Here is a 26,325-nt window from a genome sequence, read left to right on the forward strand (position 1 = left end):
ATGGGGTGCGCTCTGTCGGGTTCCGGGATCACCCCGGGAAAAACCATCTTGGAGTTTAAGCCGGGCCCGTCGGCGGAAAACCCACGGGTGCCAAAGGCAGGAGCCAGGCACGGAGGCGAGGGAGTGGAAACAGGTCCCTTTCCACTGGTGGACACGCAGAAAGCGCGGATCCAGGAGTCCTGGCGGATCCTGCATGACAATATCGCGCAGGTCGGAATCATCGTCTTTATCCGGTGAGTCACACCGCAGGGTTGGGGGCTGCCTGCAGCCCAGGTGCATGGCCCAGGTCATGGGATCACAGAATCCCAGGGCTGGAAGGGACCTTAGAAGGTCATTGAGTCCAGCCCTCTGCCCTGTCTTGGACTCCAGCTGCAAGTGTTCCTGGCTTGTTCAGAGGTGCGCTGCTGGGGAAGGAGCCTTGTAAGGACGGTTTCCAGCGTCCTGTGGGTGGCCGCCCAGGAGGGATTAGGGTGCTGCGCGGCGGATTAGCAGAGCGCCAGCAGCTTGGATTTCTATGGCTGGTGCACCTCTGCACTGGGGATGTTAACAATTAACTGCTTAATGGTTAAGCATCAGCCTATGTGGCTGAGGTTTACAGGTTCTAGTTAACTGGGGGCTGGGGGGGGGGCGCTGTGGGCAGGGGTTGCTCCAGCCTCATGGGGCTGCCGTTGGAGGTGGGAGACTCCAGCATGGCCAGAGCCACCCCAGTCCATGGAGGCTGTATCGGGGAGGCTGCTGTAGCCCCACAGATCTGGATTGGGCCCCCCTGCTGCGGACAGGGGCTGCTCTGGCCCAGCCAGTGTTCCCTGCCTTCCGTGTGCCTGTGGCCACTGCAGACAAGCTGCTCAGGCTGGGCTGGAGCACTCCCAAGCCGGGCTGCTGTGGATGGGGTTGCTCCAGCCACACTGGATCAGTCCCTATGCGCTAGCTGTGCTGATGCAGCCCCAGACTCCAGGAGGCTGTGGGTGTTGCAGCCCAGCCAGAGCACTGGAGCGGCCTCCCCAGCTGACCCCCAACAGGTGTAAGCAGTTCAACCTAGCATGAAACCGGATTGGACTTCCCTCATCTGCACATGCCTCAGTGCACATGACAAAATTTATTCCGCACATAGGTGGGGGGGGAAAAAAAACTCAAGGGGGCCTTGTTTGCCACCAAGACAGCCCCCCGGCTGGTTCGGTTTGCAAGAAGCAGGGGGAGGCCATGCTGCTCCCATGAGGGGGTGCTGCCCCCGGGTTCTTAATGGGTTTAAAAAGCTGCTTGTTTCTAGTGAAGCAGGGCCCATGTAAGAACAGCCAGACTGGGTCTGACTATCAGTGCATCCAGCCCACTGTCCTGTCTTCTGACAGTGGCCAGTGCCGAGTGCCCCAGAGGGAATGAACAGAACGGGGAATTGCCATGTGATCAATTCCCTGTCTCCCGTTTCCAGCCTCTCGCAAGCAGTGCAGGAGGGCTCAGAGTTGGCATCTGGCCCAGCTCTCGGGTGTTGAAGAAGGGTGCACTAAGGAACCCTGATCCCCAGCTGATGTCCGCCGGCACTGCTCCTCTGTCTCCAGTGGAGGCTTGGCCTGTTCCCACCAGCTGGGGGACCTGGCTCTGAGGGGACCATACCGGTTGACACTGGCTGCGGTTCTGGTCTCTTGAGGCCGTTGCCCATTTACACGGGTGCCGGATCTGCTGGAAGAAGCTGCAGAAAACTGCCCCCTTGCACAAGGCTTTGGTCTTGCTCTCATCGCCAAATTATTTCCTGCCTGGCGCCAGTGTGTAGTTCCATGTTTCGCAGTTGCCCGGTCAATGATGGGAGGCTGGAACGCAGGTGCTGTTTGCTTGGTGCTCCCAGCTCTGGAAGGGGAGTGGTGTCTCATGGTTAGAATGGGGGAGGGGTGGGTGCCAGGACTCCTGAGTCCTACGTGTGTGGTGGGGGAGGGTGGGGCGAAATGATTTTTTTTTTTTTCCTAGTGATTCTAGCAGAGAGGTTCTGGGAGCGGAATGGGGTTTGGCGTTACCCCAGGGCAGAACAGAACACCTGCCTCCCGTTCCCAGTCCTGACGCGGACTCGCTGCATGACCCTGGGCAATTGGCCTGGCTTTGTGCCTCTGTTTCCCCAGGAACAGGGAGACTGAACTGGTGGCTGTCTGCAAGTGCTTCTGGATCCTGGGATCGCAGTGGCTATTGGCTATTTACAGTTGTAATGCGTGCAGCAAAGCGGGGGTCACTCAGGACATTTTGAGGGAGGGCTCAGAACCACAGCATTTACAGGGGGCTTCTATGATTCTCATCGCAAGCTCTCAAAGAATACTAGGAGTGGAAGGGACCTGAGAGGCCATCGAGTCCAGCCCCCTGCCCCAATGGCAGGACCAAGTACTGTCTAAACCATCCCTGATAGACATCTATCCAACCTGTTCTTAAATATCTCCAGTGATGGAGATTCCACAACCTCCCCTGGCAATTTATTCCAGTGTTTGACCACCCTGACAGTTAGGAACTTTTGCCTAATGTCCAACCTAAACCTCCCTGGTTGCAGAAGCCCTCCCTGCAGGCAGGTCAGTGTCCTTACAGCTGTCCCATGGAAGGGGAAACTGAGGCATGGAGTGGGATGTGCCCAGAGTTTGTGACAGGGCTCAGGACAGAACCCAGGAGACCTGACTCCCAGGCTCTATCCCTGGCTCCAAGACCAAAAACCCACATAAGACATGGAGGAAGAACCATAAAATTCTTATGCTGAGCCCTCCTGCTCTAACCAGTCCACTCCTAGATAGAGCCTAGGAATCCTGCTTCCTAGTTTCCTTGGCTCAGACCACTGAACCCTACTTCCATCCTGAGTCAGGAATAGATCAGCCAGTCCTAGCTCCCAGCCCCTGCCTCCCTCTGCTGTAACGCCTTAGAAGCCAGTCACCAGACCCCACTGCCTGTTCCCTGCTCTATCAGGGCAGGGGTGAGTTCGGCACGCAGCCCCTGGTCTGCTGGGTTCCAGTCTTTCTTGCCTAAGGAGAGCTGGATGTCTGTTCACCAGCCTAGGGCACCTACCTGTGACTGGTACTGCTCAGTGACTGTGTTTTGCTCAAGGGATTTGCAATAGCTCTCCAATACAGTGACGGCAGCCATTGCTTTGCTGCGTGAGGACTCTGGTCTGAGTGTCAGTATTTAAAAGGAGCCACCCGGCTGTGAGATCCTCACAGAGTGCATCCTGCACCCCTGGAGGAAGGCTGAGCTGTGTGTCCTAGCCCCCATATGCTGCCTAGTGGAGAGTCTCCTTTAATGGTAGTGGGTCTCCACTATGGAACCAGACTGAAGGAGCATTGTCGCATGTGGCTGACAGCACCTCTCCGTTGGCGTCCCAAGGTCACATAGAGTCTGGCAGGCCGGACAACCAGGGCCAAGTCCTTGCCTCGCACCCCGACAGCTGCCCCCCTCCTCCCTGTGTTGGGTGGGGCAGCACAGCAGGTCTGCATTGGCACCAATTGGCAAATCAATGTTCAGACAGAGCTGCTCTGGTTGAAGCAAGAATTAATCCCAGGATGGCCTTTAGCCTGTCTTAGGCACGTCTGCATTCTGTTCTTTAAAACCATTTCAATGGAGAAGAACAACGAGAAGGCTGGTGGCACCTCATAGGCTAACAGGTATTTTGGAGCATAAGTTTTCCTGGGCAAAGACCTCTTTAGGTCTTATGCTCCAAAATATCTGTTAGTCTGTACCCACAAAAACAATTAGAAGGCCGGTGGCACCTTATAGGCTAACAGGGCTCCCGCTCTGATGTATTTCAACAGCCAGTATCCATGTTTATTTGTAAGCCGGTGGGAGCGGGTCTAGATGACCTCCTGAGGTCTTCTCCAGCCCTAGGAGTCTCTGATTCTAAGATTTGTTTGATCTAGCTTCAACTAGGGTGGTTGTTGAATCTCTATCTCTGGAGATATTTAAGAGCAGGTTAGACAGACAGATGCCTGTCAGGGATGGTCTAGATGGTGTTTGGCCCTACCAAGAAGGCAGGGAACTGGACTCCATGACCTTTTGAGGTCCCTTCCAGTTCTTGTTCTATCTCTTTGCATTTCCAAAGTTGCGGGAACTTGACTGGGGAGGGAAACAGCAGGGTGGGTGAGCCAATACCGGCCCCCAGCTTGTGTTTCAAATCATTACCCACTGGTCAAACATGAATTGTCAGCGTCGCCTCCTGATGGTCAAACTGCACCAAGGAAGTTGCTGTGAATCCCTACCCCCAGTGGGGCCCAGGGATGTAAAATCCTGGTTGGTTTGTAAATAGGTTAAACCTTAAGCTTAACTGGCTAAGCGTTTAAAGGGGTGGATGGGGTCAGGGGGTTGCTCTAGCCATGCTGGGCTGAAGTGCCCCCCATCCCTGTGGAATGGGGCTGCTTTGGCCAAGTTGGAGAGCCCCTGCTGGCAGCAGTGGGTTGGACCAGGTCTCTGCCCACAGGCACCTGCTCCAGCCCCTAGCAGCCTTTTCTGTTTAGGGTGAGATTTATGGGTTAGCTGGTTAACCCTAACATCCCCAGTAGGGTCCAACAGCAGCTTTTTCTTCCTTTGCCGGTCTGTAAGCTTCCCGGACTACAGCAGGAGGTGGCTTCTCCCAGCTTTGCCTGTGTGTGGTGAAATGGACCTTTACTGACAGAAATCAACTTTTCCCAGCCTGGTTCCCGGGGGCGGGGGGGTGGTGAGCTCAGAGGGTCACAAAGGTCCCTTCTTGCTTTGGAACCTGTGGGCCTGACCCTTTTGCCACTGGGCGATCAGCTGCCCTGCTAGAAGGGGCTTTGTCTTGTCCATGAAATTGTCCTGACGTTTCATGCTTGCAACCCAGTCACAGCAACGTGGTGCCTGGGGAGCTCCATGGTTTCGTAGCGGGCCCCCTTTTTTCAGGGTGATGGAGAAGCAGGGCCCCTTTGCATCCCTGCAAAGAGAAGATGGACGGGGTGGCCCCTAACACAGGGCAGCCCTGAGTTATTAGCAGCTCTGGCTCAGCTGTTTGCTTCCATTCTGGGTGTCCCTCGTCTGGCATCTGCATGAGGCAGGCTTGTAGGTTCAGGTAGCAGCTGCTGTCCCTGCGAAGGAGCCAGCACTCAGCTGGAGAGTAAGTAGAAAAGGCACCTTTACTAGCAATGGCAGAAGCCTGGGGGAAAGGGTTGGGCTGGTAACAGGAGAAGCCAGAAAACAAGTGAAACAGCCTGGCTTTTCATGCTTTGCCCACTGTGGCCCCTGCTTTTTGGCAGCTCACGAGGCAGCAAATGTTTGGTGTGAGTGGAGCAGAGCAGGAAATTGGGTGGGTTTTCACTTGAATCCCACCACTGCCACCAGAAGCCACTTCCTCCTCCTCCACTACTGCCAATAATTGAGGTTACAATGGTATTTCCCTGGTGGCTGCTTCTTCCCCTTTTTTGCCATGTGAAAGAACCACACAAACAACCCAGTGGCCAATGGCTGAAGCTTCCATCTGCTTCACTGGGGCTTTTGAAGGCCAGACTTAATTAAATAGAAAAACTGGCCTAAGGCCAATCTACATGGGGAGGGAGGCTATACCACCAGTGCAGGGGATATGCAAGCAGGGCCACCTCTCCAGGCATGACTGTGTCTGACACAAACTAAACTGCTGCAGGCTAGGCTTAGTGACCTCTATGTCCATACCATATTTTGCACATAGGTAATTAAATTAGGGTTTAAAGGGGGAGTGGGAGCGTAGAGCTGGGAAGGGTGCCCTGGGCCCCTGGGCTGGCAGCATCCTTCCCCATCCTTCCTCTTCAAGTAGCGAATGGAGCTAGCTGACAAATTTTGTTTCGGTGGTTTTCATAGATTGACAGGCCATGCCCCAGGCCCTGCCACATGGGCAGAGAGTAGCCCCAGTGCAGCGTGCTCCAGCCACACCCACCAATCTGCTCATCATGGGCCCTGGGGGCAGAGAATAGCCACCCCTCTGCCTGCACCCCCCCCCCCATCCACCCTCCAGATCAGGGAGCCCTAAGCACTAGGCAGCTTCCTGCCTGTGTCTCTGGGGCATTCTCACCCTGAGAGCCAGGAAAACTAGGAGGCTGCCCATCCATGCCATATCCTGGACTGAACCCTGTCACCTGGCCTGAGACTGAGGTGCCTGGAGTAGACCACCCTCCAACTAGATTGCTGAAGTGTGTGTGTGTGTGTTGGGGGTAGGGGGGTTGGACGGGTCATCCAGTGTGGTTTAACCCCCTGTGTGAATGGAGTGAACTCTGTGCCTGTGATCTGGGCCAGCACCCTTCTTGTGAACCACTTGGCTGGCAGTCAGAGGGACACACCTGCTACCCCGGGGATGCCCTCTGCCCCCTGCAGAAGGGAAAAGAGTGTTCTTTTTTCCTTGCCTGAAGCTCTTCTCTTGTAGCTTGAGTGGTGGAGGTCACAATGATCTGAGAGTCAGGCCACTGTTGCTGTCTCCCTAGGGGTGGGGAAACTGAGGCATGGAGCAGAGCTGGGATGTGCCCCACAAGACACACGTGGGAAAGTGGGGGATAGAAGCCAGGAGTGCCTAGGTGTCCTGATTTATATTGGAGCTCCGTCGGGCTGTGTGCTGTACATATGCCAGCCAGGATCGAGGGGGTGCGGGGAGAAGACCTGTCAGACCGACGCAGATGCAGTCCCTGCCTCAAAGGGTTCATGGTCCAATTCAACAAAGGATGGATGGGGAAACTGAGGCACAGAGCTGCAAAGTGACTTGCCCAAGGTCCCCCAGCAAGCTAGTGGCAGAGCTGGGAAAGACATCCAGACTTCTTAGTCTGGTGCCCTAACCACTGGACCATGCTGTCACCCTACACCCTGTCCTAGCCCTCCGCAGTTTGGCTGGGGGAGTGCTGACCCCTCCTCTTGATCAGCACGAGTGTCTCTCTGAGCTGGGATCTGCTTTGTTGCTGGAAGCCTCAAAATGCCTGAACGTGAGTGGGTGAGACTAAGCACAACAGCTTTGCTCTAGTCCACCACTTTGTGCCTCAGTTTCCCCATCCATACCATGGGGCAGTGCAATACAGTGGCTAGGGGCTCTAGTCCTTGTTGGGGTGGAGAAACAAGCCAGAGACCGGATGCCTCTGGGGTCACTGCAGCTGGTGAAGCTGCAATTGACAAGGAGCGGCTGACTATTTTGCTGGCTCAGATTTTGAAAGGGTAGAGGGGACAGATGAATGCTGGGGAAGCCTCCGCACCCATCCACAGAGCAGGCACAGCCTAGGCAGCACCGGGGTATGTGCCAGCCCTGTCTAAGGAGCTTCCCGCTATTTTAAAGGAGAATCCTGCGGTCTCCCTCTTGGCATTCTGTTTGTTTTGAGCCTTTGGAGGGTCCCATTTCCTGGCTTCTCCCTGCCGCTGCATGGTGCTAACACCATTGCACTTTAAAACGAGAGCTGAATCTCCCGAAATCCCCTGCCTCCTGCAGCTGGGACTTGGGGTGGGGGGGGAAGCCCCCAAATAGCGGGAGATGCTGGTGTTGGCTGAATTCCCTGGAGGTCAGAGAATAGCCAGAGCACAATGCTTTCTGGAGACATATCATGACAAACCAACCTGCTAGCTTTCCCTGAGAGGATAAGAAGCCATGTGGATAAAGGGGAAGGGGTAGATGTGGTATACTTAGACTTTAGCAAAGAATTTGGTACAGTATTACAAGACCTTTATCAGTAAACCAGGGGAAATGCAACAGATGGAGCGTCTATCAAGTGGCTGCCTAACTGGTTGGATAACCGTGCCCAGGGAGTAGTTACTAGTGGTTTGCAATTGTGCTGGAAGGGAATAACAAGTGGGGATTTGCAGGGGTTCGTTCTGAGGCCAGTCTGGTTCAATATCTTTATCTATGGTTTAGATATTGGCATAGAGAGTTCACTTATCAAGTTTGCCGGCAATCCCAAGCTGGGAGGGGTGGCAAGTGCTTTGGAAGACAGGGTCAGAATTCAAAACGATCTCGATGAGCTGGAGGAATGGTCTGAGGTCAATAGGATGAAGTTCAATCAGGACAAATACAAATTATTCCACTTTGGGCAGAACAATCAGTTTCACTCATAAAGAAATGGGAAGCAACTCCCTAGAAAGGAGTCCTGCTGAAAGGGGTGTGGCGTCCTAGTGGACCACAAGCCGAGGGTGAGTCAACAATATGACACTGTATTGCAAAAAAAGAGATGTATTAACAGGAGTGGGGTGAGCAACACACCAGAGGTCATTTGTCTGCACTGATTAGGCCTCAGATGGAATATTGTGTCATGTTCCGGGCAGCATGATTTAGGAAAGACGTGGAGAAAGTCCAGAGAAGAGCAACTAAAATAACTAAAGGTCTAGAAAACGTGAGCTGTGAGCGAAGACAGAAAGAACTAGGATTGGTTAGTTTGGACAAGAGAAGGCTGAGAGGCGCCATGATCGCAACCTCCAAGGCCTACAAAGGGTGTTTATAAAGGACGAGGGAGAAAAAAATATTCTCCTTAGTTTCTGATGTTAGGGGAAGAAGCAGTGTGCTTAAATTGTAGTGAACCAAGGGAAGTTCAGGTTGGACCCTAGGAAAAACTTCCTATCTGTCAGGGTGGTTAAACACTGGCATAAATTGCCCAGGGAGGTTGTGGGATCTCCATCACTGGAGATGTTTAAGAACCGGTTGGATAAATATCTAACAGGGATGATCTAGATGGCGCCTGGTCTTGCGGTGAGGGCAGGGGACTGGACTTGATGATCTCTCGAGGTCCCTTACAGTTCTAGGTGTAGCCCAAGGACCAGTGCCTTTCAGCCCCAGTTGTATGGTTCCATCTACTCACTATGGGTCCTGTGGGGCAGAGAATAGCCACAGCTCAGGATGCTCTGGCCACGCTCCAAGGCTGGAGGCTGAGCATCAGCTGCACACCAGATGGGGAAAGTCCCTGCTGGGGGAAGAAGAACCTCATAGGTAAGGTGACCGTTTCTGGTGGGACAGCCCCGTATTTCCAGCACCAGGTCAGCTGCCATGAAGCTCAAGTCGCACACCGGCGTAGCTGCCGCCTGGGTCCTGGCTCCCTGTGACTTGGGAGAGCCAGGAGCCGGAGCCACACACCTTGTGCCTGGCTCCCCGAGGTGCGGTGAGCTGGGAGATGCACCGTTGGCTCTGGCCTCTTTCCCAGCTCCCCGTGCCTTGGCAGAGCTGGGAGGAGCCCTACCCCAGCTCCCTGGCCTGTATTTGGCATAGGAAGAGCTGGTCATAGGGCTGTGTGGGCAGCCAGAGGGGGTAAGGGGCTCTGAGCACGTGCAAAAGTCAGGCCCAGGGGTGCTGGGGCAGACAAACAGCTTCTCTGGGACCATATGCCTCTCCCAGGAAGGTGGAAGAGGCACAAGCAGGGTTTAATAGTCCCTGGGCACTGGCGAGAAGATCTTTAGCTGTTTAGATGGGAAGCCTGGCCTGGCAGTGACTGCATGTGGAGGGGCGGGGGTAGAGAGAGAGGCTCCTTGCCAGGGCAGCAGGGCCCCTCTCCAGTTCCATATGGCATGAATTACTTCAATTATCCAGCTGCAGGCCTCCAGGCTAATCCAATAGCAGAAGCAGCAAATTGATTGGAAACCCAGCCAGCCGGTGGGATCGCAGCAGCTGCCTAATGAGGGTCGTTAGGGCCTGCTGGGTAAATGGCAGGTAGTTAGAGCTGGAGCTGCAGGGGTGGGGTGGGGGACAGGGGAAAAATGTCAGCACCCCTTGGAGTGCACAAAGCCAAAATCTGGATTCATTGTGCTGTGCAGGCCCCTGGTGCAACTGGGGCTACATTGTGCCAGCTGCTGCCAGTGATGTCCAGTGAGAGGCAGTCCCATAAATACTACAGGCTGGGAGGGGAAACTGAGGCACAGAGCAGGGACATGAGTGGCCTGCAGTCACCCATCCAAGCAGTTGCCCTGTGCCCCATGCTAGTGAGACAGGTAGGGCTGCTCCAGCAGCATGGGCCAGTGTTAGAGGATCAAAGGCCTGAGTGTGCCCGACAGCCACCCAGCTAGTGAACCCTGAGTGCCCAGACCCCTTCTCTATCCACCAGGCCAGGGGTGGCCAACCAGGTAGGGACTCAGACACGGCTGGAGTGCAAAGAGCCACAGTATAGCTGGATAAAAATGAATTATGTAATATGTGGTGCAAGGCCCTCCCCCTCCCGCCAGCCAGGCACCCCCAGCCCCCGCCCTTAATCCAATCCACCAACCCTCCCCCAGAGCCAGGCCCCCCCCCCAGTTCCCCCTGGAATCCAATCCCCTTCCCCTCTCCTGGAGCTAGGCACCCCCTCCCCCTGCTCTAATCCAACCCTCCCCCAGAGCCAGGTACCTCCTGCCCCCCAACCCAATGCCCCTCCCCACAGAGCCAGCATGCCCCCCCCCCCACTCAATGTCCTCCCCCTCAGCTGGGCACCCCCAGGCCCCTGCTCAAACACCAGCTACTCACTGGGGTGGCTGTGCTCTTCCCCAGCAGGCAGTGGGGCGCATGCCCAGAGCAGCAGATGATACCCCCAGCGCACAGCTCTGAGCAGGAGCCGCATTTAATGGCTCGGAGCCGTGTGCAGCTCGCGAGCTGCAGGTTGGCCACCCCTGGGCTAGTCCTCACTCCCCTCCCACAGCTGTGGGAGGGAACTCAGCAGCTGGGCTTCTGTTCTGGCTGTGCAGTGGGTGTCCTATGGTAGATGTGTCCAAAGCGAAGGGATGTCCCCCTGTCCCAGGGCAGGGTTTTTCCCACCCTCTGCAGGGTGCATGCCTGCTGGGAGAGCCCAGACCTATCTCACTTTGTTGGTTCCCTGCTTGCAGGGGGGCCCTTCTGGCTCTGCCTGGGGCTCACAAGCCCTCAGTCTCCTGTGGACAGGGATGTTGGAGCCCAACCAAAGAGGCTGGGTTGAGTGAATTGTAATGACCCATGAGCTGCAGGAGGAGGAGGGGGTGATACTGGGGACATCCTTCGTGCACAGGGCCATTCATCACCCTAGCCATCACGGCCCCGGTCAGCTCGTCCCCCCGCAACATTGCGAAGAGGCACTAAGTGGCTCGACAGTGTGGCCTAATGGATAGAGCACTGGACTGGGGCTTGCTTGGGCATCCACCGTTCCCTGTGAGTGCGCTGTCCATCCGGTCACACCACCGCCCTGCCCCACACCCCCAGCCTGGGCTGGAGTTCCAAAGGGGGTCAGAGTTAAAGGGTTGTGATTAAGCTGGAGCATCTTGAGGGTGTGTCTCCTGGTGAGGCTTGTGGCTGGTTGTTTCCAGTGGGTTATCCCGCCAGCCATTGGCTCACGGGACTCATCCGTCGGGTTTTCAGCCCCTTGCCTTCAAGGACTGCCAAGTCTTGCTTCGCAGGCTGATGATTCCACACCCCCACTCACCACATCCAAGGATTTGACCATGGAGGCCGGTGTTGTCATGCCTGTGTGACTGATGGGGGAAACTGAGGCAGGGAAAGGGTCTCCCTGGCCCCAGACTGGTGCTCTATTTGCTAGGCCAGGGGTCAGCAACTGTGGAACCAGAGCCACGTGCGCCTCTGAGCTCTGCTGCTGCTGCTCAAACGAAAATACTAAATTCAGTTGCCCACGTTTAAACCACCTGAATTGAAGTTTTTTGTTTAAGTGGCGTCAGCCTCCAGAGCTGCTGAGCAATCAGTCAGCTGCAGCAGGGAGCCCCGGAAGAGAAACCTGGCAGGGCAGGGAGCTGCCCCTGCCCCCAATGGGGGAAGTATGAGCTGGGGGGTGGTCGGCTGAGCCTGCCCCTGCTGGCACCACAGAACTGTGCTGAGAAGAAGGTGGCAGGAGCAGTGGGGGCGGCTGTGGGGGAGCGGTATGTTACTCCTGGGGGTGGGTTTTGAGCTCAGAGGAGTTAAGCCTGCGAGTGGGGGGTGGGGTTTGGGGCTGAGAGGGGTTAAGTCTGGGGTGTGGGGGGCAGGTTTGTGGGGGGGTGCATCTAGGGGATAGGGGACAGATTTGGGGGCTGAGGCAGGTAAAGCCTGGAGATGGGGGGGTGGGGGGTAACACCTTTTGAATGGTGCGTTTGCTGCGCTTAAAGCAGGGGTGACGGAAAGCTCGGTTTGACGTTCTGCGCTCAGGACGGTCTCGCAGTCACCTGCACTGCGGCTCTCGAAGGATTGAGTTTTGTAACTAAGTTTTTTTTTTTTTTTTTTTTTTTTTTTAAAAAAGCCTCTTCTCGCCAGTGCGGTTGCAGGCCCCTGCCCTAGGCCATTCTGATTCCCATTCTACTTCCAGCGGCTCTTAGCATCTAAGGCCAGTCTCCTTCCACCCTTTCTCTGGGGGGCTCCTCCCTGGCCTTCTAGCCCTAGCGAGCTGCGTTCCCAGGCAAAGTCGAGCCCTTCTGCTTCCTCCTCAGCCCTCGCCATTTCCTGACCTGGGGCACGCCTGGCTCGGCGGTGCTCACCTCCCCTCCAGTTAGAGAGCTGGGCTGAGACTGGCACACCCAGCAGCTCCCCCCGCCTTAAGTGCCAGCTGCCCCAGGGTGGATTCTGTATCGCAATGATCCAGGAGCCTTCTTAGCAACTGGTTCTGCACCATCACTGCATCCCATCCCCACTGCTTCGCCATCGTCAACAACCAGCTGTGGAGAAAGGGCACCGCCCAGGGGGCCACCCCCTTCTGTGGCATCCCCGGGTGCCACGGCTCCAATTAGCTTTGCTCGCCCTGCGCATCCCTGGTGCAAGTGGGTTTTTTCATCCCTGCGGCTTTGCTGCTTCTCCTGCATTAAACTGCTTTGCATAAAGGTTTGTAATTAACCAGCGCCCAGTTCCCCCACCCCGTCCCTAGTTGGGCTTGGCTTCCCTTCCCTTGCAACTACAGTACAGGCTGTTGCTCTACGGGCTTGTGCATCAGGACCGAGCTGCCCGCTGCTGGTCTGAAGCAGCCAAACCATCTGTCATATGCCCCTCTGGTTCTCTGAGTCAGTGGGGATTTCCCAGTCTGGGCTTTTGGAGCTGGGTTCTGTGACTCAGCTCCTCTTAGCAGTTTTAGGGACTTGGCCCCTCTTGTAGAGTCCCATGAGTTAACCCCAGGGGAGGGGTTGCCTGTGATTCCCTTTAGCCGAACGGGCTGTGCGGATAATCACAGACCACTAGACTGGGCCCGTCCTAAGGGGCCTTAAACACAAACATCTCAAAGCACTTCACAAAGAGTGGAAAGAAATCACATCAACCCCCGTGGCATGACACTGTCCCCCTTTTACAGAGGGTAAAACTGAGGCACAGACCAGTGAGCTGCTGACCCACAGTCACACAGACTCCATAGCACAGCTGCAGAGAGGACCCAGGACTCGTGACACACATGGGGAGTTGGGGGCGCAGCTGGGAGAGGACCCAGGAGTCTAATCCTCTCCACTGGATGACAGTTCCCCACAGAGCCAACCCAGTTCTCAAAATCATAAACCTTATTTGAACTTTTCACCCAAATTTGCAGCATCTCCTGCTTGTGGAAGTTTGCAAAAGTTTGCTCATCACTTTTGATAGCGGGAGAGGCCTTAGGGGAGATCATCCCTTCCCGGCACCCCAACCCTGCCGCACAGCGCCCCCTGGTGCCATGGTGAGGCATTGGGGTCAGCACTGACTGAGAAGAGATCGCCCCCAAGAGAGACACCTCCCCTCTGCCTGCTTCTCGCAGTACTGTGGCTGCCAGCATTAAAAAAAAAAGGATAAAAATAAGGGTCAGGCCATGGTGGGGGCGGGGATCTGCTCTAGCTCAGTATTTCTCAACCTTTTTTTTATAATACTAATATATGTAGCTACACATCTCATAGAGCTGGAAGGGACCTTGGGAGGTCACTGACTCAGGGTCCCTGCTCTCTTGGCAGGACCAAGCACCATCATTCCCCTCCCATTTGACCCAGCTCCCTAAACAGCCCCCTCAAGGATTGAGCTCACAAGCCTGGGGTTAGCAGACCAATGCGCAAACCACTGAGCTATCCCTCCTCCTCATAGAAAGTACCCCCACTTTAAAAAAAAGTTTCCCGGGGGCGGGGGAAGAGAGGAAAAAAACACCAGCAGGTGTAGACAATCCCAAAGTCTGCTTTTAGAAAAGTCCCTTATACTTTATTCCACTTCCTCCTTTCCTTTGAATCAGGAAAGCTCTTGTTTCACAGTCACTTTCACCCAAATTGCCTTCCACCTCCAGCTTCGCTGCCCGTACCGCCCTGCTGGTCAGAATCAAGTCGAAAAAAATGTCTTCCCAGTGACTGAGATCCAGGTCTCAAGAACATCTTGGCAATGCTGCATTTTGGCTGTATTTCCTTTCCAGCTAATACCTGGGTAATTAAAGCCCCTTCTTACTCCCAGGTCTTGCGTTTTGGGTATTTCTATTTGCTACAGACCTATCTTATCCCCACTTCTTCCTGATTGAATGGGCTAGACCAGCATTTCTCGATCAGGGGTACACTGAGATTTTCCAGGAAATACATCAGTTCATCTAGATATTTGCCTAGTTTTGCAACAGGCTATGTAAAAATACTGGTTCAGTCAGGACAATCTAAAAGTGCATCCAGACAATGGCTTGTTTCTACTGCTTCATATGCCTTATGCTGAAATGTAGGCACAATATTTCCATTCCACTTCATTTATTTGAGATGGTAGAAGGTCAGCATGTTTCCAGTCATCGTCTGCTGGGATATTTGTACATGCTTTTGTGAGTAAGTAGTTTTTAAGTGAGGTGTAACTGGGTGGGATGTGAAACAAATCTGACTCCTGCAAAGAGTACAGTAATCTGGAAAGGTTAAATGGCAGTTGTTTCAAAACTTCACATTACTTTAGGACCACGTTTCTCAGCCAGTGGTATATGTAGGTGAGAGAAGTCTGGGTGTACTTTTTTTTTTTAAAAGGGTACTTCATAAAAAAGGTTGAGAAATGCTGGACTAGAGGAAATCACTGAATGGTATGTGCACAGCTGCTTGAAAGGCCAGACTCCAAGAGGAGTTATCAGTGGCTCACTGTTGAACTGGGAGTGCATACCAAGTGGGAGCCTGCAGGAGTCAGTCCTGGGGCTGGTACAAGTCCATATTTTCATTAATGGCATGGGTAGTGGAGTAGTGAGGATGCTTATAAAATTTGTGGCGGCAGCCAAGCTGGGAGAGGTTGCTAGGACTGGGGAGGGCGGGACTGGAATTCAAAGTGAGCAGGACCAATTGGAAAATTGCTCTGAAATGAACATGCTGAAATTCAATAAGCACACAGGGAAAGACATCAGTTAGGAAGGAAAAAATCCCAGGCCTAGGCAATGCCTGGCGAGGGGACGTACAGCCTCCGAGGAGCTTCCTGGGTGTTAGAGCAGGTCTCAGACCCAACATGAGTCAGCCGTGGGAGACGGTTGTGAAAAAGGCTAATCTCATTCTGGGTCAACAACAAGTCTTGTGGCACTTTATAGACTAACAGATATTTTGGAGCATAAACTTTCGTGGGCAAAGACCTGCTTCATCAGATGCCCCCAAAAGCTTATGCTCCAAAGTATCTATTAGCCTACAAGGTGCCCCAAGACTTCTTGTTGTTCTCGAAGCTACAAACTAACACGACTACCCCTCTGATGCTCATTCTGGGTGTATCACCAAAAGTGTCGTATGTAAAACATGGTAAGGGATTGCCGTGCTCTACACACCATCGGTGAGGCCTCAGTTAAAGTAAGGTTTAGCCTCTAGTCTGGCACCCGTGGGACTGGACGGGAGATTTTGCTGCACCACGGGAGGTCAGCAGCATTACCAACACTTCCACGGCTTCATAGGCTCTTAGAACATATTTAGTGGGTAAATTACAGTTAAATAACATCACGGAGCACTGAGAGCCAGGACTGGGGCCTGGAAACAAACTTTATTGGGGCCACAGGAAACTTGGCCCCACCCATGACAAGTGGTCATCCAGCTAAATAAAATCATGCCGGATTACGGATGTTGCTGGACCAGAGAGTGTTGGGTTAGAGAAATTCAGCCTCTAGTGTGTCCAGCTCTGGGGGCTGCATGTTAGGAAAGGTGTGAAGAGTCCAGAGGGGAGCAACAGGAATTAGTAGAGGATGCCAGCTCATAGGGACATGGGCAAACAGGATTATGGATTTGCTTTCAGGCTGTCGTCACGTCTGACCCTCTGCTAAGGGTCCCAGATTAGACAAGCCTTTCGTTGTCACTACAGGTGCGTCTGGGCGCAGTGTGGGGTCAGTTTTGATGCAGAAAGGACCAGATCAACCTTTTCACCTTATCATGTTCCTCAGCAAAAAATTCCCTCTGAGAGGGAAAGCCCCTGAGAAAGAAAGCTGAGCTGTTGTATGTGCTCTAGAGAAGCTAGGACCATGTCTGTGGGGACTGTGCATTCATCTGCAGACCGACCATTCTGCACTCAGGTGGCTTCACACAGTCAAAGAGTCTAACAAGAACTAACTTCGATGGAGTTTGGCTCCCCAAGATTCGACTTTACGTAGATCATGTTTCAGGAGCTTCTCACAAGGTGGCTGATGCACTCTCTCATGAGGGTGTTTCTGGACTCAGCTAGTTCAGACTCTTCCTGTACTACACAAATGTGGAAGTGTTTTATTGGCTCTTCAAGGAACCCCTAGTACAGTAAACCATTGATTTAATGGACCCTGACAGAACAAAAAAGCAGTCAAGTAGCACTTTAAAGACGAACAAAATAATTTATTAGGTGATGAGCTTTCGTGGGACAGACCCACTTCTTCAGACCAGAGCCAGACCAGAACAGACTCGATATGTAAGGTGCAGAGCATCAAAGACAGTAATCCAAGGTGGACAAATCGGGGGGGGGGGGGAAATGATCAAGGTAAGCAAATCAGAGAGCAGGGGGCAGAAGTGGGAGGGAGTCAAGAATTAGATTAAGCCAAGTATGCAGCTGAGCCCCTATAGTGACCCACAAAATTCCCCTCTGGTTCAAACCACATGTTAACGTGTCACATTTGAATATAAGAGAGAGTTCAGCAGCCTCTCTTTCAAGAGTGGTGTGAAAATTCCTCTTCGGTAACACGCAGACTCTGAAGTCATTAACAGAATGGCCCACTCCAGTAAAGTGCCAGCTGACAGGTTTGTGGATCAGGAGTGTTTTTATGTCTGTTTTATGCCCATTAACTCTTTGTCTAAGAGTTTACAGGCTTCAGGAATAACGGATGCTCTCTGCCAGCCCCCTGGCTGTGCCCAGATAAATGCCGAAGACTCACCAGAGTGGCCCCTGGGGCTGGAGGGGCCAGAGGAGCCGGGGGGTGGGGGCTGTGGTGGGATGCAGGAGCTCTTCTCCCTCAGCCCCAGGTGTGTGTAGCGTGTCGGCGCCCAGCCGCTGCTGCCTGCTAGGGCGCTCCAGCAGCACCCATGGGCTACGTCTACACTAGCAAACTACGTCGAAGGAGCCTATTCCGACGTAAGAACATCGAAATAGGCTACTTCGACGCGTATCGTCTACACGTCCTCCAGGGCTGGTGCCATTGGTGTTCAATGTCGAAGTAGTGACGGAGAACGTGGAAAGGAGCCGCCCCGGTAGGAAATGCTGAGCATCCACACACACAAGCGCCACCTGTCGAAATAAGGGTCCAGCAAAGCCCCAAGCCGCTCCCTTAAAGGGCCCCTCCCAGACACACTCGCCTTGCACAGCATGAGATCCACAGAGCTGACAACCGGTTGCAGACCCTGTGCACACAGCATGGACCGCCAGCTGCAGCAGCCAGAAGCCCTGGGCTAAGGGCCGCTTCACACAGCGACCATAGAGCCCTGCAGGGGCTCGACAGAGCGTCTCTCAACCCCTCAGCTGATGGCTGCCATGGAGGACCCTGCTATTTCGACGTAGCAGGATGTGGATCGTCTACACACTGTTCCCATCTTCGCATAGGAATAGCGATTTCTACATCTCGCCACCTAACGTCAATTTCAGCATCAAAATAGCTCATGGCACGTGTAGACGCAACACGTGCTACTTCGACGTTGTGCCACTACTTCGAAGTAGCCGGCTAGCATAGACGCGCCCATGGTGTCAGAGGCTGCTGCCTGCTGGCAGGCTGGAGGCAGCCACATTCTACCTTTGCACCGGTGCCTCGGAGCGGGGGGCTGGAGGAGCCCCATTGCTGAGAGCTGCAGGAGGTGGAAGGAGCCAGTCTGGCATCCAACTCCTGTCCTGGTAACTGGGACAGGGAGCTGGAGGTGTGAGGGGAAGAATGGGGAAGGAGGGGGCAGAAGACAGGAGCGAGCAATGGGCTGGGAAGGTCAGTGCATCATCAGACAGTCCAACTGGTCGGCTGTAACGGACCTCCGGCATTAACGGACGCGCCTTCCGCCCCGGTAGTCCGTTAAATCCAGGATTTACAGCAAAGTTAAGTGTGCCTGTATCTTATTAACTATCTTTTCCTTGTCCTCCTGGAGGAGATTACAGCCAGTGTGGACGCCCACAACTGGTGTAATTTGTGGGGGCAAGTCGTGAATGAATGCAGGGCAAGGGTTAACCCTTACAGGGAAGCCGCAGCCGGGGGTGATCAGGTAAGCCAAGGGGAGGGGGAAGAGAATTTTTCGGACTGAGAACAATTGTGGGCTGAGGCGTCTTTTGTCTGTGCGGCTGCAGCAGGGACGGAGGGAGAGATGCTTTCTCCCCAGCCACTGGAATGAATGCAGGAAATACCAACCGCCTCAAAATCAGCCCTAGATATGGAAGGAGAAGGGAAATGTTTAGTTAAATGTGACCAAGCTATGGTGGGTGTGAATTTGGCGTGGACGGACTATGCTTTGTTTAGTTGGCTGATATTTTGCCCCCTATAACTTGTGAGATGATTCCTAATTCTTTGGGCTACAACTGGTATGATTGTTATTTTCTCTTGCTGGGTGAATAAATTGCCTAATTGTTGTTGTGTGTCTTTTTGCAAAGGATTGTTTTTTGGGGTTTTTTAAGTGAAGCCTTGTCTGGGCAAGGTGTTTTTCAGTTTTGCAGGACCTCGCTTGTCACTCTTGGGCCATGGAGTGGAGGGGAACAGCCCTGACACAGCTGCCTGGAATTCGCTGCTGCCTTCCACTGAACTGGGGTGCCTCTGAAGCTGGTTTGCGCGTGAGGGCGTGCCAGATGGCTCCTCCCAGCTCATGGCAGTCACTCTCCAGATCACTGTGTTTAGCAGAGAGGTGCAGAGCATCCTCCCACACCGCCTGTTTGGAGCATTAGCTCAGCTGTGTGTGTGTTTCTGTTGGGCTTGGCAAAATGGGTCTCCTGAAGGGACTCCTTATCCAGGGTGTCTCCATGAGGGTTCAGTGCTTCACAGTAGCAATTATGTCCTGCAGCTGAGATTCGAGTCTTGTTGTCCTGAGCACAGCATGGTGCTAAACCGAGATCAGGGCCCCGTTGGGCCGGGCGCTGCCCAGACACGCAGTGACTGAGATCAGGGCCCTGTCGAGCTGGGCGCTGCCCAGACCCACAGTAACTAGAATATGGGTTGCCTAAGGAAGGGGGTTGAATCTCCGCCTTTAGAGGTTTTTAAGGCCAGGTGTGATAAAGCCCCTGGCTGGGACGATTTAGCTGCGGCTGGACAAGATGACCTCTGAGATCTCTTCTATGAAATTAAGTCTGCACACTCCCTGGCACTGGGGGGGGACTCCAGGCTCTTGACATGATAGTAATACAGGTACTGACTGGTAAAAGGGAATTCCAGAATCTCACCAACTCCTGTGAAATTGTATGAGGCCTGAGACCCTAGAACGTGAGTTTGGCTTGGTGTTTAGGGCCAGGAGCCAGGACTCCAGGGTTCTTTTCCCAGCCGAGGAAGGGGTGTGACATCTAGTGGCTATAGCAAGAGGCTAGGAGCCAGGACTCCTTGGTTCTTTCCCCAGCTCAGGAGGGAGAATGGAGTCAAGTGATTCGGGCAGGGAGTCAGGACTTCTGGGTTCTAGCTCTTTTTCTGGGAATGAACAGCTGCTTGGCCAGCTACAGAGGGCTCCCGAGCGGTGTTCCCTGTAAGCTGAGCACTTGGGAGCTGCCCGGGAAAGATTCAGATGTCGCTCAACTGAGCAGCTGAGTGCCCTCCGCCACACTCAGGAGGCAGCGTATGCATCTGTTAGTGGTGCACATCTGCACACACTTTGGGGCACAGAACAAAACTTATTCCACCCATGCACGGAAAAAATAGTGGGAACGATGGCCCACTCAGGGGCACTCCTGTGCATGTCACCCAGCAGCCCCGGGGCACGAACCAGCCCAGTTAAAGGGCCGGCCAGCGCCCCGTCCCCCCTAATGCTGTCTCGCCTTCTCCCGCTCAGGCTATTCGAGACCCACCCCGAATGCAAAGACGCTTTCTTCCTCTTCCGGGATATTGACGACCTGCAGCAGCTGAAGAGGAACAAGGAGCTGCAAGCCCACGGCCTCAGGTGGGTCCCTGGGGTGAGCTGTGAGACTCACTAGTGCCCCCTGCCCGGTCCCTTGGGCCCACAAGGGTGCCACACAGCCCTTGAGTACAAGGTGATGCCAAAGACTGAGCCGCTCAGGAAGCGGGACCCCTGGATCCCAGAAGGGGTGGGGGAGTAAGTTCTAGCTGTTAGAGCAGGGAGAGTGTGGGAACCAGGACTCCTGGGTTCTATTCCTGAATCACGAAGGGGAGATGTGTCTCTTGGTTGGAGCAGGGGGAGGCTGGGAACTGGGACTCCAGGGTTTGTTCCTGGATCCCAGAGGGCAGGAAAGTGCCTTCTAGTAGTTAGTGGGCAGAGGGGAACCAGGACTCCTGGGTTCTCTTTCTGGATCTGGCTGGGGAGTGACCTCTTCTCTCCCTGTTCTGCCTAACGCCTCCGGCCAGACCTGGCTTTGAAATGTCATTGTGAACCACAGAAATGGGAGCAATCCAAGATGGAAAGCATGGGTTTCAGGTGCGGGGCAGGGCCAGATTCACTCCTATAAGTTATGCCCAGCTGTGGGATGGGGAGCGGGTAGGGTGCCCATCCATCCCGAATTGGGCGGGACAATCCCGTATTTGGGATGCCAAAAAGGCATCCTGACTTATTTTTTTAAAGGGACAAAATGACCCGTATTTAGCCCTCGGGGGTGGGGAGTGCCCACGGCTGCTGCTTCGCCAGGGCTTGATGCCTCTGGGAGGAGCCGCCACTCCCTGTCTATCTCCCTGTCCTGTATTGGGTCGCCCTAGGTCAGGGGCAGGGGAAGAAAATTGGAGAGGACATGGGGCTGGAAAGGAAGCTGGAGGGACGGAGGAGATTTGAGAGGGGCTGGGTAGGCAGTTACCGAGATCAATACGGTATTATTGCCCCTTTCTGAAGAATGGGGCCCCGACATCTGCAGAGCAATCCTAGTCAGCCTGTGGGACTCCCTGCCAAAGTGCGTTCCCGAGCTAGGGCGACGTTGGGGAAGTGGGACCTGTGCCAGGGGCTTGCTTTGCAGAGGGGCTGAGCACCTGATGCTCACTGTTCAGCCAGTGGCAGCTGCCAGTGCTCAGGAGTCTGTCTTTATGCATTGGGGCTGCATCGGGGTCAGGAAGGAATTTCTGCCAGGGCAAGGTTGGGGGCCCCCCTCAGAAGCAGCCAGTTTGGCAGGCTCCCGGGTGGGATGCTGGCAGTGTAGGTCCCATGTTGCCTCCTAGGAGGCAGGGAATAGCTGCAGGGCAGTGCAATTCAGGGCTTGATTCTCCCCCGCCCCAGGGTGATGTCCTTTATTGAGAAAAGTGTGGCCCGGCTGGACCAAGAAGACAAACTGGAACACCTGGCCTTCGAGCTCGGCAGGAGTCACTGCAGATACAATGCCCCTCCCAAGTACTACGAGGTGAGAGCCCCAGGGAAGGGCTGCAGGGTAGGGAGCGCACCTCACTTTCGGGGGCGGGGGGAGGCGGCTGCTGGGCTGCACTGACAGGATCGCCTTATGTTTGGTGCTAACCCTGCTGCTTAGTGACACCCCAGAATGCATTGCACCATGTGGGATGGGGGAAGACTCCCATAACCCTCTGCAGTCTGGTGCCAGTAATGGGGACAGTATGAAAGCGATTTTTCCCAGTACGTCCCAGCATTCTGCAAGCATGCACAGGTACAAACTGCTTTTCCCTCATAACGTGCACTCGAGGAAATCTCTTTTTTCCCAGCATGCTCTAGTACAGCTTTTTTCCATCATGTACAAGCAGAAATCTTTTTTTTTCCCCAGCATGCTCTGATACAGGTTTTTTTTCCCACAGTGCACTCATACAGTTTTTTTTCCCCAGCATGCATGAGTAGAAATCTTTTTTCCGCTGAGTGCCCTGGTACAGTTTTTTTCCCAGCATGCAGAAGTACAAACAGTTTTTCCCCAGCATACGTTAGTGGAAATCTCTTTTTCTCCCCAGCATGCCCTGGTACAGTTTTTTGTTTTTTTTTTTTCCTCAGCACGCACAAGTAGAAATCTTTTTTCCCAGCATGCTCTGATACAGTTTTTTCCCCACGATGCACTCATAAAAACAGTTTTTCCCCAGCATGCACGAGTAGAAATCTTTTCCCCCCAGCCTGTGCTGATACAATATTTTTTCCCCTCTGTGCACTTGTACAAACGGCTTTTTTCCCAGCGTGCACTGCTGCAAACTGCTGTTCTCCCCCAGCCTTTTGCCAGTACAAATGGTGTTTCCCACCATGATGAACCCTTTGTGAACCGATTTCCCCGCAACTGCCCTGTATGGGCTGCTTCCCCCAGCGCGCACGGCTGCCAAGATAGCAGCCAGGTCCATGAGAGTCCTGCACACACAGCAATGCCCAGACTGATCTGTATTTGTCACAGTCCGTCTGTACGTGGGTGCAGGGGCTGGGCCTGGGGCTGGCACCTCCCTCTGACCCCAGCTCGGCTCCATTTCCAGTACGTTGGCATCCAGTTCATCAGTGCGGTGCGGCCCATCTTCAAGGAGCGGTGGACGCCAGAAGTGGAGGAGGCGTGGCAGGTAAGGAGCGGCTCTGCGGGTGGGTCACCCTCTCCCACGCGGCCTCCGTCAGAGCTCTCGCTTGCCCCTAGGAGGGTTGGGCCCTCGGGCTCTTCATCCTGCGATGAACCCTTTGTCTGCTGCAGCCAGAGGGGAACAGGACAAGGCTTCTTGGGGGTAAGGTGCGGGGGCGGGGATTTGCTCCCCTGATTGGCCTGGTAGTGGGTTTGGAGCCCAGATCTCAGCAGCAATCGGGCATCTCTGGCAGCATCAAGGGGCCTTGGTGTGGATTGAAAGGGTTTAAAGGTGATTGGAGAGATAGCTCAGGGGGCTGCGCACTGGCCTGCTGAACCTACGGTTAGGAGCTCAGTCCTTGAGGGGACCATTTAGGTGGAGCTTTTTTTTTTAAAAAAAAAAGAAAGGATGGTGGTGGTTTGGCCCTGCCAAAGAAGTAAGGGGACTGGGCTCAATACCCTCAGGAGGTCCCTTCCAGCCCTATGAGGTGCGATTAGAGCATACTTGCACGGGGGCTGTTCTTTGCCCCCTCTCCCAGCCCCTTGGCTGATCCCCACTCTGCCAATTCAAGTGCAGAAGCTGGGGAGCCTTCAAGAACCTTAAAAACAACAAGAAGCCCTGTGGCCCCTTATAGGCTAACAGATATTTTGGAGCATCAGCTTTCCTGGGCAAAGACCCGCTTCAACCATCTGTCGCAGTGGGTCTTTGCCCATGAAAGCTGATGCTCCAATAGATCTATTAGTTTTACATCTGTTAGTTTAAAAGGTGCCACAGGACTTCTCGTTGTTTTTGCAGAGAGAGGCTAACACGACGAGCCCCCTGAGACAAGAAATCTAAAGCAGGTTTCTTATTTCATGCAGAGCAAGAAATCCTGTGGCACCTTATAGACGAACGGACATTTTGGAGCATAAACTTTCATGGGCAAAGACCCGCTTCATCAGATGCATGAGTGGGGGGTGTTTTCCAGAGGGGCACTTAAAGAGTGCGGTCCCAGGAAAAGGGAGGGTCAGCACCCTTACTGGGACCCCAGTCTTTAAATACCCCTCTGGAAACCTACCCCACCACTCACGCATCTGACAAAGCAGGTCTTTGCCCATGGAAGCTCACGCTCCAAAATATCTGTCCGTCTATAAGGTGCCACAGGACGACTTGTTGTTCTCGAAGATACAGACTAACATGGCTACCCCTCTGATGCTTATTTTATGGAGAACACACATGGAAATTTTCTTCAAAAGAAATTGTTGTTGGACCCAAAAAAAAAAAAAAAAAAGAACCAAAAACAAAGAAACCAAACAGCAACATAGACAGCAAACCCAAAATGAAGCAATTTCATCCCATATCAGAGCAATGAAGAAGTAACAGTGTATCTGGTTTTAATAACAGACAATATTTTCCCAAATGCTCGTGGCACACCTGCAAGTTGTCTGCGGAACACAGTTTAAGAAACGGTGCTTTAAAGTACCCTGCCATTAAAGGCTTCTGCTTTAAGAAAAAAAAAATAGCCTACCTCCTCAAGGTCACAGATTCCCTGACCCTAGGAGATGCACTGCTACCACCCACCTGCAAATCCCTGTGTCTTCCTGTGGCGGTAACCACAAGCCCCTAGGTGCCAGATGGAAGGCAGTTCTGTGTGCACAGGCCTGAGACGGAAAGGTCAGTGAAGGCAGGGTTAAGAGCTTGGCGTTACCCCCCCACTCTCGTGAGAGACATCCCAGTTGTGTGTCTGGGTTCTCAGAGGTTTTTGCATGTGGGTGGAGGCAGCAGATTGGCCAGGGAACCTGTGACCCTGGGGAGGTTTCTTTAAGCAGACCCTTTAGTGGCAGAGTACTTCAAAGCCCGTGTAGGCCCCCACCTGCTACACTCGATGTGCCAGAGTGGGGATCAGTCTTGACTGGGGCAGGGCAGGACATGGCTGGAAGCACACTGCACTGGGGCTGTTCTCTTCTCCTCAGGGCTAGAAGCCCTGGGGCTGCTCTAACTTGGGGACTGGGCTAGGCCCTGCATGGTGCATTCTGGGAGTGCACAGGGGATTCCGTTTGAACCCCTGGTGTGACTCAGTGGTGAGACAGATGACACAGTGGGAACGTCCTGCTCAGCTCCTGGTGTCTTGGGCTGAAGCATGTGTAACCCATGCCCCTATGGCATCTAGAGCACTTACTGAGAGAGAGGATGAGCCTCCTCCACAGCCTGAGCTGAGCGCTCACTGGCTTTTAGCTCAGACTGCAGAGGCTCCTGCGCTAAGCTCTAGGGTCCTTGGTTTGAGTCCGCCTGTAGGCAGCTACACGTGCTCAGTTACTCTGCCAGCGAACGGCGCATGCTCAGTGCAGACAGAATCTTTGGCAAATTTAGTTGCCAATCTCTAACCGGTCTCTTCTGAGCATGCGCAAACCGAGCTTCCCCCCTCCACATCCCACCCACCCCCCAAAGCCTTCTAACTTCGGCAGACTTGAGTGGGGTGTCACGGGGCGGACAAAAGACAATCCCCTGGACCCCAGGGTGACCATGGTCGTACCAGCCGCCCTGCCAGCCCTGCTTCACCCCGGTGCTTTCTCTCTCCCCTCCCCTTGCAGAGTCTGTTCAAGTACCTGACGGCCACAATGAAGCGGGGCTACTACAAGGAAAAGGCGAAATTGGGCAGCAACAAATCCCTTGCCTTGAGGAAACCCGGGACCGGATCCTTCCTGAGCAGCATATAGGACAGAGAGCAGGCAGGGTAGCAATTGGCTTGGCTTGCTGTGGTATTCCCATAGGACCTCTCCCTGTCCCCCTGCACAAGGAACTGCCCTCACTTGTCACTTCCGTGGGCTGCGAGTGCGAAGCCCACGTTTTCACTGTCCCGCTGGCTGGTGGCCCCATCGCTGTGCTCCCCTCAGCTCACTGCAGCTGGTAGGGTGTTAGCCGACGGCCAAGGATGTTTGGTGAGGTGCCAGCTATGCCCGTTTTATACCATCCGTGACTTTAACCACTAGGACGCACTGTCCCTTCGCGGCGGGCAGCCCGGGCTAGGCTGACGGATGCCCCAAGGTCCTAACCACCCGTGACTTTAACTGCTAGAGCTCAGAGCCCCTTCGCAGTGGGCAGTCAACACTGACTGACAGGTGCCCCAATGGCAGCACTAAGAGCCTTTCCACACCCGTGACTTTAACTGCTAGAGCTCAGAGCTCCTTCGCAGTGGGCAGTCAACACTGACTGACAGGTGCCCCAATGGCAGCACTAAGAGCCTTTCCACACCCGTGACTTTAACTGCTAGAGCTCAGAGCCCCTTCGCAGTGGGCAGTCGACGCTGACTGACAGGCGCCCCAAGAGTTTGCCCCGTGGAGGCGGCACAACTCAACGCTAGGCTCTTAGTACTCTCACCTAATGGCCAGGCTTTATTGCCAAAACGGCTGAGGTTCTTTAATTGTGTTGGCTGCTTTACAGTAACCCAGAGAAAACAAGTCAGGCTTATGCACAAACGGTTATCAAAAATTTATTAAACTAGATTCTAATCATATGGTTACAAAATTGCTAGTGCCTACTTATTTAA

At 53.9% G+C, this 26,325-nt stretch overlaps 1 protein-coding gene across 1 annotated transcript; it reads left to right on the plus strand.

Annotated features, from left to right (window-relative positions):
• LOC142024736 (cytoglobin-1-like) lies at nucleotides 1-25,946 on the plus strand. The gene is made up of 5 exons (XM_075016913.1): nucleotides 1-233; nucleotides 20,170-20,277; nucleotides 21,553-21,673; nucleotides 22,725-22,805; nucleotides 25,370-25,946. Exons 1-5 carry the CDS (start codon nucleotides 1-3, stop codon nucleotides 25,493-25,495), a joined length of 669 nt encoding a protein of 222 aa, XP_074873014.1. The 3' UTR covers nucleotides 25,496-25,946.
• The last annotated feature ends 379 nt before the right edge of the window (nucleotides 25,947-26,325 follow it).

Source organism: Carettochelys insculpta, chromosome 22 (genome assembly GCF_033958435.1).
Source record: "Carettochelys insculpta isolate YL-2023 chromosome 22, ASM3395843v1, whole genome shotgun sequence".
In the NCBI taxonomy this organism is placed as follows: Eukaryota; Metazoa; Chordata; order Testudines; family Carettochelyidae; genus Carettochelys; species Carettochelys insculpta.